Source organism: Protopterus annectens, chromosome 12.part0, assembly GCF_019279795.1.
Source record: "Protopterus annectens isolate FY-2018-M chromosome 12.part0, PAN1.0, whole genome shotgun sequence".
NCBI lineage: Eukaryota > Metazoa > Chordata > Ceratodontiformes > Protopteridae > Protopterus > Protopterus annectens.
The window spans coordinates 189,007,816-189,024,797 of NC_056746.1; the positions used below are offsets into that span (position 1 = coordinate 189,007,816).

At 44.6% G+C, this 16,982-nt stretch overlaps 1 protein-coding gene and 1 long non-coding RNA gene across 3 annotated transcripts in view; one reads left to right on the forward strand and one right to left on the reverse strand.

Annotated features, from left to right (window-relative positions):
• LOC122816437 overlaps positions 1-16,982 on the forward strand; it is a 200,298-nt gene that overhangs the window by 118,595 nt on the left and 64,721 nt on the right. The window lies entirely within an intron of this gene.
• PALB2 (partner and localizer of BRCA2) overlaps positions 12,183-16,982 on the reverse strand; it is a 731,562-nt gene continuing 726,762 nt past the window's right edge. For both annotated transcript variants that reach the window (XM_044089227.1, XM_044089226.1), the window contains one exon: positions 12,183-12,973. In XM_044089227.1, coding sequence (XP_043945162.1) covers positions 12,742-12,973 — 232 coding nt within the window. In that variant the 3' untranslated portion in view covers positions 12,183-12,741. The remainder of the gene's footprint in view (positions 12,974-16,982) is intronic.

Genomic DNA, 16,982 nt, shown 5'->3' on the forward strand with positions numbered 1-16,982 from the left:
CAACACAGAAAGGCTTGGGGGCCTAGAAGCCTACATAGTCCTGGACACAGCAAATCTATATCCAGGCTAGACTACCCACAGGAAAGGCAGGAAACAAACTTAGAAATTTTTTTTTTCAGGGCTTTAAACTGTCAATTCCATATGCTAAAATATCAACAGCATATCATGGGACTGCTTAAACAGAAAATGATGTTGATTTCTGACTGTGTGGAAAATAAAGATTTTCAGGATTTATTGCATTCAGCTGAACAAGTTGGTAAACATACTTTGCAATGTGGTTTTGATTCCTTACAGGCCTCTTGTAGGGCTGCTGTTACTGGGTCTGTGCTTAGAAGGCATGCTTGGCTTAAGGAGCAATCTCTGCCTGATCACGTTAAAGCAAAACTTTTGGATGATCCTTTACAGCAGGACCACTTATTTGGCAATAAGGCTGAAGACGTTCTAAAAAAGATGGAAGATAAAGCTAAATCTATGCAAACTGTGAAATATTTCTTGCAAGTGCAACCTCCTAGATTTAGTAGGCATTGGCTAACTAAGAACTGGTCCTTTCCAGCTCCTTCAGAGCCACTACAGCCAAACCCAGACATTCCAAAACCACCAGGTTTCAGTCCCAAGGGACTTTCAGAACTAAGCAATGGGGAGCTTCCACATCCAAACCTGGAAACAACAAAGCACCACCCTATGGTAAACCGTCTCAATGACTTCCCTTTGAAATTACCAAGCACGTACCTCTTAGCTGCCCCTTTGGGGGGAAAACTGGCTCTTCATTCAAGAAACTGGCAACTTATACCCCTGGGCAAATGGGTTTTAAATATAGTATCCCAGGGATACAGATTTCATTTCCACACTCTGCCAACTCCAAACGGGTGGCCAGACCTGCCCCAAATCAGTGGGCAGAGGCTCAGAAACAAGTACTTTCCCTCCTAAACATGGGAGCTATTCAACTAGTACCAGAACAGGAAAAGGGACAAGGTTTCTATTCCGGACTTTTCCTGGTAACTAGAAAAGACACATCATGGTGTCCAATTCTGGACCTGTCTACTCTAAACACCTTTCTGGACATTCCAAAATTCAAGATGCTGACTCTTCACCAGTTACTTCCTATGCTAGGCAAGGATGCCTGGTTGGCAACTCTCGACTTAAAAGAGGCTTACCTGTATATCCCAGTCAGGGGAATCTTGCAGAAGATTCCTACGCTTCAAAGCAGGCTGCATGCATCATTAGTTCTCTGCCCTGCCCTTTGTCTTGTCTACTGCGCCCAGGGTATTCACAAAGTGCCTGACTCCAGTAATTGCATTTTACAGGCAAAGAACTATTCAAATATATCCATACCTGGACAATTGTCTAATTCAGGCAGAAAACCAGGCCATTCTTCTAAAACATCTGGCGTTTGTAAAAAGACTTCTAATCTGTCTAGGGTACACCATAAACGAAAAGAAATCTCAACTGGTACCCTCTCAAAAAATTACATTCCTGGGCGCAAGCTTGAATACAACTGCCCAGATGTCTTTCCTTATGCCAGAAAAGCAAATTCATTTGATGACTTGCTTCAAATAGGCGGTCACAAAAACCTTGCTATCTGCAAGGCAAATACTGCAAGCCTTGGGGTTCATGGCCTCATGCATTCTTCTAATTCCATATGCAAGACTGCATATGAGGAAACTCCAGTGGTACTTAAAAAAAAAAAGTTTATGGAGTCAACATGGTCACAGAGTGGAAACAATGATTCCTATCATACCTTGCCTGCACCTAGAGTTCCTATGGTGGGCAGAGGCCTGCCACCAAAACAAGGGACTGCCATTCACACCACTCTCTGCAGTCCAAACCCTAACTACAGATGCATCAGACTATGCATGGGGGGCTCATTTGGCAGGGAATTGCATTCAGGGCAAATGGAGCCCAAATCAAATGCACCTTCATATCAATCAAAAAGAAATGCTAGCTGTACCGAGTGCACTGACAGCCTTCAAGGACTACCTTCATCTAGAACAATTACTGATAAAGACGGACACCACAGTTATGTGATACATAAACAAGCAGGGGGGTACACATTCCTACCCCCTCTGCAGATTAGCCATGGCATTGTGGAACACAGCCTTGAGCTATCAGGTACAACTACAAGCTCAATTCCTGCCAGGAGAGCAGAATGTTCTGGCAGACGAACTAAGCAGAAATCTCATGGACCCTCACGAATGGAAACTGGAACCACAGATTTTCAACATGTTTTCATGCAAATGGGGAGCCCAGACATAGATCTTTTTGCCTCACCCCAGAATTACCAGTTGGACAAATTTTGCACAAGAACTCATCACAAAAAAGCCTGGAAAGTGGATGCTCTGTCCTTCAGCTGGAAAACCCTACCAGTCTATGCCTTTCCCCCTCCGCCTTTGCTCTCCAAAGTTCTACTAAAAGTCAAACAGGACAAACCAAAAATGATTTTGATTGCTCCAGACTGGCCTCGCCAACACTGGTACCCACTCCTGCACAGTGTGTCACGCATTTCTCCGTGGCACCTGCCTCAAGACACCTTTGTCTCAGCAGGAGAACCAAATTCTGCACCCTCAGCTCCAAACATTGAATCTTGCAACTTGGCTAGTCACTTAAATTCACCCTTAGCATCCCTCAGCAAACCTGTGATTGGATGTCATTTTGGAGGCGAGAAGACCTAGTACTAGAAAATATTATGCTGACAAATGGAAAATATTCTGTGCCTGGAATCAATCTCAAGGGATGAGCACAGCAGTGCCCAATCTACCTCAGATTTTGCAATACACTGAGATGCCTCATAAGGGCCTGTCTTTTTCTTCCATAAAAATCCATGCCTCAGCCATTTCAGCTCATTACAACACAGACCCCCCCCCCTTCTCTCATCCTCTTCTAAAGCAGTATCTCAGAGGGGTCAAAATCTTGAGACCACCCAGGAGAGCTCCAACCCCTGCCTGGGACCTTAACTTTGTATTGGAGAAACTCACTCTACCTCCTTTCGAGCCAGCTGCAACTGCAGACTTAAAATTTCTTTCCTGGAAAACAGCTTTCCTTTTAGCAATCACTTCTGCTAGAAGGATATCCGAATTACAGGCCCTTATGGCAGTGGAGCCTTTCATCATCTTTCATGCGGACAGGGTGTCACTCAGGACCAATCCATCATTCATGCCCAAGGTGGTATCCAGTGTGGCTCTTAATCAGTCCATTCATTTGCCAACTTTCTTTCCCAATCCACAGAACAAGGGAGAGCAGGTTTCTGCATTCATTGGATGTACACAGACAACTTATATTCTACTTGGACAGGACTAAATCTCAATCAATATGAACAACTGCTGGAAGCATTTGCTGCAGGGGCAGAGGAGAAAGCTATTTCAAAACAAACCATTTCTAAATGGATAAGCCATTGTATTAATTTCTGTTATAAGCACCATGGAAAACCTATCCCCCAGGGGATCAGATCTCATTCCACCAGGGCTGTATCTACTTCAGCAGCCTTTCTCAGAGGTGTTCCTAACACGGATATTCTAGAAGCTGCTACCTGGAGTTCAGTTCACACTTTCATCAATCATTATCACTTACCAATTTTCTCTAAACCCAGAGCTGGCTTTGCTACTGCTGTTTTGCAGGGCCTTATAGCTGGTTCTAATGCTGTATAAATCCATCTTCCCAACCTTAGCTTTGGGAATCTACCCAAATGTAATGACTGCAATAGTGAAACCCGATGAACATAGTACAGTTGTATACACTTACCATAAATGTTGATGTTCGAGTGTATTCCTTGTTGCAGTCCTGATTACCCTCCCTCCAGCCCCCTGTTTTTCTTTTACTATACCTTTTCTTTCTTTTATTATGCTTTAAAAGCCTTTTTGGTGTATTTGCTTTTGTTTAGAGGTATATTTTTGTGTTTCTTATTTTATATATATATATATATATATATATATATATATATATATATATATATATATATATATATAAAATAAGAAACACAATATATATATATATATATATATATATATATATATATATATCTTTGGGGAGCACCTGACATGTGGGGCAAGAAAAACTGATGTAATGGCGTCGGCTGCATGTTTTATACCCCTGACAACCTGACGTCATGGAAGAAGGGACAGCAACTGACACAGGACCCAAGACTTTGTTAATCAGGTCGACTGAGGGCAACCTGCCAGCAGATTACCCTAATGTAATGACTGCAACAGTGAATACACTGAAATGAGAAGTTATGTACCTACCATAACGTTCCATGTTAGTTGTCTTCTCTCGCCTTCTTTCTTGCTTGATGGGTTCGGAGCCGATCCTCGGCTCCGACTCGGCACTTTGCTAAGCTCGTGGGTCACTTTTACCAGCTCGAGGCAGCCCCATATCCCATGATGCAAGGCGGTAAGTACCCAGATCTCGTTTGTTGTCTATAGGCAATAACACCTAGCATAAAAAACTTCCCAGAAGGAAGAAAGAAGGCAGAAAAAGGCCTGAAGGATGGGTAAGGAAGACCAGAACTGTATGGTCTTAAGAAGCATTCTTCCAAGTAGGGAGAAAAAGGTCTGTGCAGGCCAGGGGGAAGGAGGGAGGGTCGCAAGAAAGAAGGCGAGAGAAGACAACTAACATGGAACGTTATGGTAGGTACATAACTTCTCAATGTTAAGTTGTCAATCTCGCCTTCATTCTTGCTTGATGGGACCGCGTCCCTAGCACCTCTATCCTGGGTGGCTCAATGGAACAGACTCTTGAGAACTGTAGAGCCAAAACTGGCTCTATCCCTGGAGGCCAAATCCAATTTGTAATTAGAAACAAAGGTATGAGGAGTGGCCCAAGTGGCTGCTGCACAAATAGTGTCTAATGGAAGTCTAGCCTGAAAGGCTGTGGAAGTGGCTAAGCTTCTGGTTGAATGCGCTTTAGGTTTCTAGCACAGCTGTTTTCCCCTGAGCTGATAGATTTCAGAGATGACAGAAGAAAGCCATCTAGATAAGGTCACTTTTGAGACAGGAAGGCCTTTTTTGTTATCAGCATAAGAAATAAAAAGCTGATCGGATTTCCTGAATTGTTTTGTTCTGTCCAAATAATATCTGAGTTGGCGGTGAACATCAAGATAATGTAATTTTTGTTCCGATCTGTTTGAGTAATTTGGGAAAAATACGGGAAGGTCAATAGACTGGTTCAAATTATTCTTTGAGGCGACCTTAGGCAAAAAGGTCGGATTAGTTCTCAAGGATACCCTGTCTTTGTGGAAGACCAAATAAGGGGGACGAACAGAGAGAGCATGAAGTTCAGACACTCTCCTAGCCGAGGTAATAGCAACAAGGAAGAGTGTTTTCCATGAAAGAAATTTCAGGGAACATGAAACAGCTGGCTCGAAGGGAGGAAGAATCAAGGATGTCAGCACTAAATTTAGGGCCCATTGAGGAGGAGGACTCCTGACTGGAGGTTTCAGGAGAAAGATTCCTTTTAAGAAGGCTCTACAAAGCCTGTGGGACATAATGTTGTGATCTGCGAACCCGACATGAAAGTTCGAGATAGCAGCCAACTGAACTTTGACCGTGGAAGATGAAGAGCCCGCGTGAAAGATTTCCGCTAAGAAATCCAAAACTGCTTGAACAGGAGCAGTAAAAGGATCAATATTTTTAGCTTTTGCCCAACAAGAGAAGCGTTTCCATTTGCTGGTATAAATCCTTCTAGTAGAGGATTTTAGGGAAGCCACTATGATATCCCTAACAGGATTAGAGATCATAGGAAGTCTGGCTAAGGAAGGAAGTGGAGCAACCATGCCGTGAGGTTGAGAGAAGGGATAGACCGGTGCAGCTGACCCGACTGGTGAATCAGAAGGTCTGGTACTGGGTCCAGATGCCATGGCTGCACCAAAAGGTGACGATGGAGGAACGGAAACCAAATTTGTCGAGGCCAATAGAGAGCAATGAGAATCATTTTGGCTCTCAAAACGGTGGCTTTCTGGAGAACTTGTGGAATCAGCGGAAAGGGAGGAAAGGCATAAAGAAGTCCCTGGGGCCAATCCTGGGTTAGAGCGTCTCTGGGGGGATGGCCTGGCAGTGGGAAGAGAGAAAAGACGTCTGGGCATTTGCTGTTTTGGGGAGTAGCAAAAAGATCGCAACATGGGTGGCCCCATTCTAGAAAAATCTCCTCCACTATAGATTGTTTGAGAGACCACTCGTGAGGCATGAGAATAGCTCTGCTCAATCTGTCCGCTAGAATGTTGGTTTTCCCAGGGATATGCGTTGCTACCAGAAACCGATGAGAGGAGATCGCCCATTGCCAAAGTCTGAGAGCTTCTCGACACAAGGGGTAGGACTTGGTTCCGCCCTGTTTGTTGATATACCGTACTACAGACATGTTGTCTGTGTGAACTGCAATTGTTCCCAAGGGAAGAAAGTCGTTGAGGGCTTGCAACGTTAAAAGCACTGCTCTCATCTCTAGGACATTTATGTGCAGGTGGTATTCGAACAGTTGCCACGTCCCATGAACCATCCTGCCCTGATAATGACCCCCTCACTCGATCAGGGAGGCGTCCGTAGTGACAGTGGCTACCGGGGCCGGGATACAAAGGGTCTGCCTTGGTGAATCTGGGGAGAAGTAATCCACCATGAAAGATGATTCTTGCAAATTTGTGTCACCAGGATTTGGTGACGCATTGGAAGTTGTTGGTAAGACCACTGAGTGAACAACATCCATTGAAGCAGACGCATGTAGAAGCGGGCCAGGGGAAGAAGGGTAATGGCCGCAGCCATGAGGCCCAACACCTTCAGAACCAATCTGGCTTGCACCTTTTTGCTGGCAAGGATGATCCTCACGTGACTTTGTATATCTGAGATTCTTTGGTCTGTGAGGGTTGCTGACATCCGAACAGTGTTTAAGTTTGCGCCTATGAAGGTAATAGACTGGCAGGGCAATAAAGAGGATTTTTCGTAGTTGATAGAAATTCCTAATTGAGTGCAGAGATTTAGAGTGTAATCCCTGGCTTGAAGAAGTTGATGCCTGGTGGTGGCTGAAAGGAGCCAGTCGTCGAGATACTGAAACACCTGGAATCCTTGACGTCTCAGGTGAGCAGTGACCACTGCCATACATTTGGTGAACACTCTGGGGGCTGTAGTGAGACCAAAGGGCAGGGCTCTGAATTGAAAATGACTTGACCCCAGCCGAAAGCGGAGAAATCTTCTGGAGCGTCTGTGAATTTTTATGTGATAGTACGCGTCCTGAAGATCTATTGAGCACATCCAGTTGTCCTTCTCTAGGAAGGGCAAAATTGACTGAAGTGTGACCATTCGAAATCTTGTCTTTCTCACAGACTTGTTGAGTCTGCTGAGATCCAATATTGGTCTCCAGTCTCCCGCCTTTTTGGGGACCAAAAAGAATCTTGAGTAGATTCCGGGCTCTGAATGGTCTGTTGTAACTGGCTGAATGGCTCTTTTTTGTAGAAGCTTTAATACTTCTAACTCTGCAACTTCCCTTAGACCAGGTGGTACATCTGGAAGGGAATTTGTGTGAGAGAAGGGACTTTCCTTGAAAGGAATTTTGTAACCCTCGGATATAATCGACTGTACCCATCTGTCTTGAGAGAGGGAATGCCAGGCTTCTGGGTACAGCGATAGTCTTCCCCCGACTGCCTCCAAGGATGGACAGTCGGGCAACATCTCAGGGATGCTGGAAGGGCTTGTCAGAGAGAGGCTCTCTGCTTCCCTGGTTCTGTGGACCCCCTCTGCCTCTAGAGCGGCGTCTGTTATTATTACCCCCTCTGCCTCTAGGGGTAAACTGACCACGTGTATCCGGCGTGACTCCTTGGGATTTATGGAACCACATCTTTCCACCCTTCTGTCCTTTGGGGTAAGGTCTAGAAGGGGTGGTAAAACGGACCCCTACGGCAGAAAGAGTCTTGCCGTCCTGTTCACACCTGGTCAATGTATCCTTCACTTGAGGGCCAAACAAAGCTGACCCATCAAAGGGAGAGTTTGTGAAGGACGCCTTAAAGGGATCTGCAAAATTACAGAGCCACATCCAGGATTGACGTCTAAGAGCCACCCCTGTACCTGCGGCTCTACTCGCTCCATCTACTGCATATGATATCAGTCGCATGGAGGAGTTAGCTATAGAATTAAGGATTCCTAGCTGAGAAGCAATTTTCTCTTGAGCCCCTGCAGCCGTAGGATCCTGTACTACTTCACCTAGTTCTTTAAGGATGTCCCTTTGGAGTCTGGTGAAGTGACATAAGTAGTTCAGCGAGCGCATAGCAAAGGTCGCTGAAGAGAACATCCGCTTTCCATACCTATCCATGGTCCTAGAATCCTTATTAGGAGGATGGACTGGTACGGAAGGATCTGCAAGTTCCTTCTTAGTGGCAGCCGCCACCACCATGGCATCAACACGGACAGCTTTCGTAAGGAAATGCTTTTCTGGAAGGGCAGTAATAAATTTAGACGGCCTCCTAGGAACTGGCTCTACAGAGTCAGGAGCAGCCCAAGCCTTTCGAGCAATAACTTCCATAAGGGGGTCGAAAGGCGGAGACACCCAGGAGGTGGAGGGCCGAGATCCAAACGCCTCTAGGTATACCGACTCATCCTCAGAGGGATTTGTGGAGGGCCAGTTTCCCCTCTGGTTTAGGAGTTCTAGGATGTCTGAAAAGGAGACATCCTCAGAGGGGGATCTTGGGGATACCTCCGACTCATCTAAGTCGGTATCTGAAGTGATAGACTCAGGGGAGTCTAGGTGTTTCCTCTTACAAGTCCTCTTGCACGGGGGATCTCCTGACTGATCAGGAGAATCCTCGGAAGAGGGGGTTATTCCCAGTGGGGAAACCTGAGGCGGTGGATCTCTGGGTCCAGGAGCAAGAGAGATGGAAGAGATATCGACAGGCACTGTAGAGGGAGGAGCTAAGGGAATGGACTGCTGGCTGAGCCCAGTGGCCAGCACACTCTTCATCACCTCGAAGGCCCCCCTCCCAGGGAGATCCGAGAGGACCCGTTCCGAAGAAACAGGGACTCCAGGGCCCACCGAAAGGGAAGGCTCCGAGGCAGATGTCGGAGCCGAGCTCACCAAGGCCGAGGCTCCAAGGGGAAGAGCGGGGTCGGACAAGGGTCCGATGCCACTCACCCCCTCGGAGGAGACCAGGGAAGCCCGACCACCGAATCCCTCCAAGGAAGGTCTCGAAGAGGAGATAAGAGTAGATGCCGAGGGTGCAGAAGGGGTGGGTATCTGCCCCTCAGCCATAGCAGTAACTATCCCCGAAGACTCCAGCTCCAAACTCTGAGGTAGAGTCGAAGGAGGAACTTGAAGAGGGTGTGGACTAATAGTCGTCTGTTGAGACGGACTATGCAGCATCTGGGCTAGTGCCTGTGATTTCAACAATCTACTTACCACCCTCTCTAAATCATGGTCTGAAAGCCTGGACGACCTAGATGATCGGCTCCGATGGCTCCGCTCCGAAAAGAGAGGTGAGGCCGGAGCCGAAAGTATCGGTTCCAAGGAAGGGGACCTGGACCTCTTCCTGGAAGGAACCATCGGAGCCGAAGAAACCACAGATCCAGACGGAGCCGAGGACTTTTCGGCTCCGAATGAAAGTCTTGATGCATCGGCTCCAGCCGGAGCCAATACAGACATAACAGTAATGGTGTCGGAGCCGGTCGGCGCCGACACCGAAGCCTAAGCCACATGGTGGTCGGAGCCAGTCGGAGCAGACACCAATGTGACCATAGCAGTATCGGCACCGATAGCCATCGGTGCCGAAGATTTTTGCAAGACATGATCGGCTCCAGCCGGAGCCGAGGCCACCGGCTTAGATACAGAAGCCTGGGCCTTAGAAGACTTAGAAGTCTTGCTCGGAGCCGATTTGGCCAGAGAGCCCTCCGGTTTAAGGAGACCCCTTAAAATCAACTTATTTCTCCTCTCCTGCAGGACTCTCTGGCTAAAGGAATGACAAATTGCACAGGAGTCCTGCAGGTGGAGAGGTCCCAGGCAATATAAGCAAGAAGTGTGACCGTCTGTCAGAGACATCTTCTGACAGCACGAGTCACACTTCTTAAAGCCTGAGACCCTTTCTTTGGACATAGTTGTACACAAACAGAACACACAACACAGTCCCAATCAGACAACTAAAGTTATCTATTATACAATAACTAACCTCTCACACACACACACCCTAACAGGGGGGGGATGGGAGGGAATGAAGGCCTGACTAAAAGAAGGGGAAGGAAAAATAATTTTAGTCAGAAAAGGGCTTACAATTAAGTAAAAAAGAAGGTATTCTAAGGAAAAGTGAAAATTGTTAAATTTTAGGGGCAAAAAGTAGTTTAAAACTAACACTTACCAGGAGCTGGCAAAAGGAGGACCTCATCAGCGAAGTGGCAAACGAGATCTGGGTACTTACCGCCTTGCATCATGGGATATGGGGCTGCCTCAAGCTGGTAAAAGTGACTCACGAGCTTAGCAAAGTGCCGAGTCGGAGCCGAGGATCGGCTCCGAACCCATCAAGCAAGAATGAAGGCGAGATTGACAACTTAACATCATCTACATTTATGGTAAGTGTACACAACTGTACTTTACTTTGAGTACTACATGAGGATGTAACTTTCAGGAACTGCATTTTACTCAAAATCCCTGATCACAAATTTAGTGCCATACAGCTGATGATGCATTCACATTTAATGTGATGGCTGATCTTCTAAGAGATAAAATACAGTTAATCAAAGCTGTATTTTGGGCAAATTTCTTAGTATAAATGAAAACTATATGGTCATTTGCCTGGATCTGTGGTACTAAGGGATGAAGCCTTGACTGCAACCCAGGTGACGGGGTTTTATTAGTGACAATGGCACTGGCGCAGCCACAGAGAGAGAGAGAGAGAGAGGAAAGGGAATAAAAGAACTTGACCCAATTGCTTCTCTCAAGGGAAGAGAGGAAGGAGATGTGGATGCTCAGGAACACAGGATGGTGTAATTTCTCTAGTGGGGATTGGGGAAACCACCTCCTATACTTCAGAAAAGGTGTGCACAACTGTTACTGGCTACATCCTTTTTGGGCGTGAAGAATAACCAGGGTGGACAGCCCTTCTTGCATTCACAGAGAAAGTAGAGCCATAACAGAAAAAAATTCAATCAGTCTCTGATGACGGTTTCACTGATGCCCCCTCATGGTCGCTTCTCACCCCGGTAATGAGGAGTGAACGGGCCAGCAGACAGAGGGAGGGTCTGAGGACTAGAAGGCATCATGGACAAAAATACAAATTACAAAGCCATGCTGTCAGTTAAGAGGCTGCAAATACCATTTTTTTTTGAGTAATAAGTTTTCAGTGTGCATGCTGGAATTAATATGTATCTGCCGATCTAAGCAATCTACATGCTTTTGACATATTTTCATTTAGTATGGCAAGTCATGCTGACCTGTTGTCAGGGCTATGGCTTCATAGATAGCTTTGACTAACATGTGAAGTCATCAGGGGGTCATCAATGAATGAGCAAGCACACCAATGAACCTCCCTTCTGATTTTCCTTGTTGGGAGAGCAGAAAAGTCACCTGCTGCTGGAAAGTATCCAGTTAGCCACCCACGAGTGAAGCCCCTATAAGGAATGTTGTATAAATACACATGCACTGTGTGTGTGTGTGCGTGTGTGTGTTTCTGCCTAGAACATCAGAACAAATCAGGTTCCCTGTTCTGCCACAACACAAACTAGGAGAAGTGGGGGTCTAGGGTCTCCCACACAACTGGACTGGGGACTCCATTTGACACATTGCGCCAGGTGGTAAGAAGCACATTAAAACAGAAACTGGAAGATGAAAAGGAAGAAAGAAAACAAAAAAATGGCAGATATCCATCAGTGTGCTTCTTCTAAGAATTCTTATTTGCCTATCTTCTCAACACTGCATGTTTCTTCTATACACCAATCTTGAAGGATGTTAAAGAAATCAGTCTCATCTCAGCCGAGAAAAAACTGTTAGTGAAAATCATACAAATGCTTTTCTGCAATGGTTCACAGTCAGTGGATAACGCCAACAAATGACAATGTGAACTCTGATCAAGAACCAAAAAGGTAGCACAGGAGATTCAAAGACACAGAGATGACGACATTTAGAGAATTAAAAAGATCCTTACCTTCAAATCACTGAAACAACATGCAGAGCACCAATAAATGAATGAGAAATACTTAGTAACTAGACATAAAGACATGCTACTTTCACATTGAAATAACTTTTTTAATCTCTCAGTAGCTCTTTAAAATGTATAATTTAAACAAAGTTGGAAATTTGGGACATTGTTTTGGTTCTTTTTTTGTTCAACTATAAACAGTATGATCAGGTTTATCACAATATACAAGTCACATTTAACACAAATATACATAGCATGTACTTAAAAGTAAAGTACATCATCTTTACAACAATGTAAAGAGCATATATACAATAAGAATTAAAACTCTTGTAGCAGCATATAAAGTAGCACTTTTTTCGTTTATACAGAACAGTCTCCATTACAAAACACTCAATGTACATTTAAACAAATATTTACAAAACATAGTATAGTGCTGTGTTTTTTTTTAAACAATGCTATTAGGATGTCAGATAAGTACAGCATCAAAACTGATAAAACAAATTCCAAGAATGAAGTAATAACAGAATATATTTATATATGTCTTGCAACAAACTATACTAGAAACACATTCCTTTAACATTTCTTTGTTCAAAACCACATTTTACTTAAAATGACAACAGAACTGTCAGTTGTGAGACTAGCCTTTGGAAATACAATTAGATTTCTTTTCTGCTGGATTCCAGGTACTTGTACAAAAACATTTTACCATCCTTTTGCCCGGCTAACAGATGAAGTTTTGTATTTGCCCACTTAACCAGTGACCAGTCTTTCTCATAGGAAGGTGGAAGCCAAACTGTGCAGTCCTCAATAGATAAATTCCAGATTGCGATTGCTCCAGAAGTCAGTAAAGCCACTGCACAGCTACTTTTTACATCTCCAGCTACATACCTGTTACACATACAAACATGCACATCAATAAACCTTTTAAAAAGTTTTAACTGCAGTAACTACCTTTTCCAAATGTATATTTTATGCACCTCAGAAAGTGTACTTAACATTGTTCTTGTTCAACAATATAGGCATCAAAATAAAAAGGAAGAAAGTAAAGAAGTCCTTACAGTACGAGCAGATCTTTGAGGGACTTAAGCAACTTCACATTTAAGCCATCAAGCATTCTTTACCATATTCCATACTTTTCAATGTAGACAGTTTAACAGCTTGTAAATGCAACTACACCAATCTGGGCGGAAGGAGAACTGCAGCCACATCAATAATCTTTCTTACAATTATTACAGAAAATGAAAGTTAAGTATTTACCATAACAGGTTCGTATGTGTTTACTAGGCTAACAACCACAAGGGCCTTTTTAAGCCTAGCCGTGCATCCCAAATTTCTGACGAGTTCTGATACCCTTGTTAAGTGTAAGCATAGGCCTGGGAGATGAACCTTTTACAGGTGTCCATTAGAAACATAGGTGCCAAACCAAGGATGAATTTCCGGTTTCCCATTCAATTGTCCATTTGCACTTGATTTTAGTCAGGGAGAAACTCTGCTTCACATGGATGGGGAGCCTGTTCCATAGATGAGGTAGTCTCTGGGATACATACTTTTCTCTCCAGCAAGTCCTATTTAGATTACAGGCAAGGTTTAAGTCTTTAGAACGGGTAATTATGGTAATATATGTTCTGTGGATATGCAGGAGGTCCATTGGAGTGGGGTCTGACAATGCCTTGCATGCCAGGCATAGACCTCCCCTCAAAAGCCTGTAGGAGACAGAATACAGGGATAGGGCCTTGAGATATTTTACTTACACCCTGTATTCTTCTAGTGAGGAACCTCTATGGATGTTCAAATTGTTGGATATGTCTGGTTAGGTACATACCAAAGGGGGCACTGTATTCAATGATAGAGTCATGTGTACAGCATGCAGACGTTCACAGACAGGGTCTCAGATGAGTTGTATCTGGTCATCAGAAGCTGTCAGTGACAATACTGAAAGGGGAAAGGCAAGAGGGATGTTGAACCGGACAAAAATGAGACAACAAGAAACTACAGTTATGTACATAACTTTTGTATCTGATGATGTCTATTTTCATCTGATTGAACTTCTGGGACAGATTCCCAAGCTGAGGTAAACCTCGGCATCAAGGAAGGACATTCCTGAGAGTAGTGGAAAGATTTTAACTGTTTGTTGCATTATATATTATCCGCACTTAAAGTTTCATTTAGTCGAAAACTGGTCGAAAGTTGTTTGTTTGTTAATTTAACTGTTGAGGCTGCCCACTAAAGTGTGCTAGCCTGTGTAACTGATTTATTACTGTTTCCTGCATTTCTGTGTGCTTTCTATCTCAAAAACAAAAAAAAATCCTTGTTTTCCCGCCTCCCCTCGACTAGTTTAGACCAGTATACAGGCTTTGCTGTATTCTGGGCTGTGGTGTAGTTCCTGTGGTGTCCATTGCCTTACTTGGATAGAAGGAAGTTTCTTTGCTCATCAGTGGGAGTGGGGAGCCTTGAGCAGCCTATCTGTCCCTGAAGGAGTGACCTCAGCACAAGAGCTTGTAGTAATTGGTTGTTTTGGACCATTTCTAGCTCTTTTGAAGTTCCCTGTTTAAAATCCGCTTTTGCACGGCTTTGCGCGGTTGTGCGCATAGCCGGTTAAACTTTTTCTGGCTCCGCCAAGTCTGCTCTTCAAATTTTCCCTTAAGAAAGCTCTCCTCTTATAATAATCTAGTCTAATCGCTTTATTATAAGCCTAGCACTTGTTCTCAGAACCTCACTTCTAAGTAAGCACTTGCTAACCTAAAGTAAGCACTACATCCACCTACCTTCCCTGTGAGTACCCACTTCCCTTAAAGGCACAGCACTCCCTTATAATATTCTAGCATGTCGAGTGGTAGATTGCTGGCATCCTCTCCGGTTCAGCTGGTTAATCTGGGAATCTTGAGATAATGCTACAATTGTCTCATGTACGCAGACAACCCTCTCCTCCTCCCAACAAACACAAATACATGTGAGAGATGCAACTATATAGCCAAACTGGAGGCTGAACTCTCTCAACTCAGGACTGGCAAGACCAGACAGGAGGAGAAGGTAACCACACACACACCAAACCCAGTCCCACATAGACCTACCACAACTGCAAACCAAATACATAAAAACACAAAGACATACTCGGAGGCTATAACAAAAAACTTACCAAAACAACAGAGGCTCCCAAAGCAGACACCCAAAAATCCACCACCTCAAAACATAACACATGCATCACATACTTCAATAAATTAGTGTCAAACAATCACAGCCCTTAAGGCCAAACACCATGCCTGATACACTAGTAATAGGTGACTCTATAGTCAGACACACTGACGTTCCACTTACCAGGCTGAACAAGGAGAGGGTAACGGTGAGCTGCTTATCGGGAGCTAGGATCTGCCACATAACACACGCACTCAGGTCACTCCAAAGCAAGTACAAATATGACTCCATCATTGTCCATGCCGGCGTGAATGACCCGAGACGTACCTCCCTGGACTACATGAAGAGAGACATAGAGGAGCTCTCTGATTATGTAGCCCAGACTGGTATGACCCTGACCCTGAGCAGCATCTTGCCCTCACCAAGAATGATGCCACAATACAAAGACAAGATGACCAGTTTTAATAATTGGCTCAAATACTGGTGTCATTCTAGGGGGATCCAATGTCTGTCTGCTTGGGATGACATGCTGGACAAGCCACGCTGCTTCGCAAGGGACAGCTTGCATCTGTCACCACTGGGCTTCCGGATATTGGCTAAGACTCTTGCCTCCCCCATAGTGCCTTTTTTAGGCAAGGCTCAAAAGACACACACACTTCCTTAGAAAACAAAAATGGAAAAAAATTAAGGGTAATGCTGCTCAATGCCAGAAGTCTAAATCTCAAGATGCAGGCTCTCGAAGCACTCCTCAGTATGGAGGACATCGATGTCTGTGCAGTAACTGAAACCTGGTTCAAGGCTCCTGAGAGCACCCCAGCGCTACCAGGCTATACCTCGTATCATGCTTTTCAGCCCCCAAACTCGGACCAAACCAAAAAGGGAGGGGGAGTGTCCATATTCATCAAGGACACCCACACCTTCAGGTTAGTGGCAACACATGAAGCATCAGAGACCATCCAGGTGCAACTAACCATAGGCAAAACTGCTATACAACTGGTAGCATGTTACAGACCACCCTCCCAATCTCAGGAACCCCACTCAGCCTTCCTGAAGACATTGGAGGACATGAATGTCTCACCAAACACCATCATATTGGGAGACTTCAACTACCCTAACATAGACTGGGTGCATTATTCTAGCCCAAACACCCTAGTCCAAAGGTTCCTGGAATTCATAAATTCAAACGCAATGGAACAGCTAGTCACCTCTCCCACAAGGGGAGATAATATACTAGACCTGATCATCACAAACATGGGGACAAAGTGCTCCACACCGGAAGTATACCCTTCACTAGTGAGATCTGACCACAAACTAATCACCCTGGATATACATATCCCACCTCCACCCCCAACACAAAAGACTACAGTGAAAAACTTCTCAAAAGCCTACTTTACACTTCTTAAAACTGAGATGGTATCCTTTAAGCCCACTGGGACAGTTGAAACCACATCCCACAATGTAGAATCCTTCACAAATGCTTTCTACAGACATCTCCAAGAATGCATGGATCATGCAATCCCAAATAAAACCAAGACCCTCTCCACCAAGGGCAGGCGTCCTGTATGGAGGACCCCAGCCATAAACAAATTGTATAACAAAAGAAGGAAGCTACTGCACGTCAGAGCAAAATCCCATAAAGAGAAGGCATCTCTGATCAGCACTAGTAGAAAGCTACGTTCTCTCATAAAAACATCCAAGGCCAACTTTGAGAGAAAAATTGCTATATGGACACTAAAGATAACCACAAGGCCTTCTTCAGCTATGT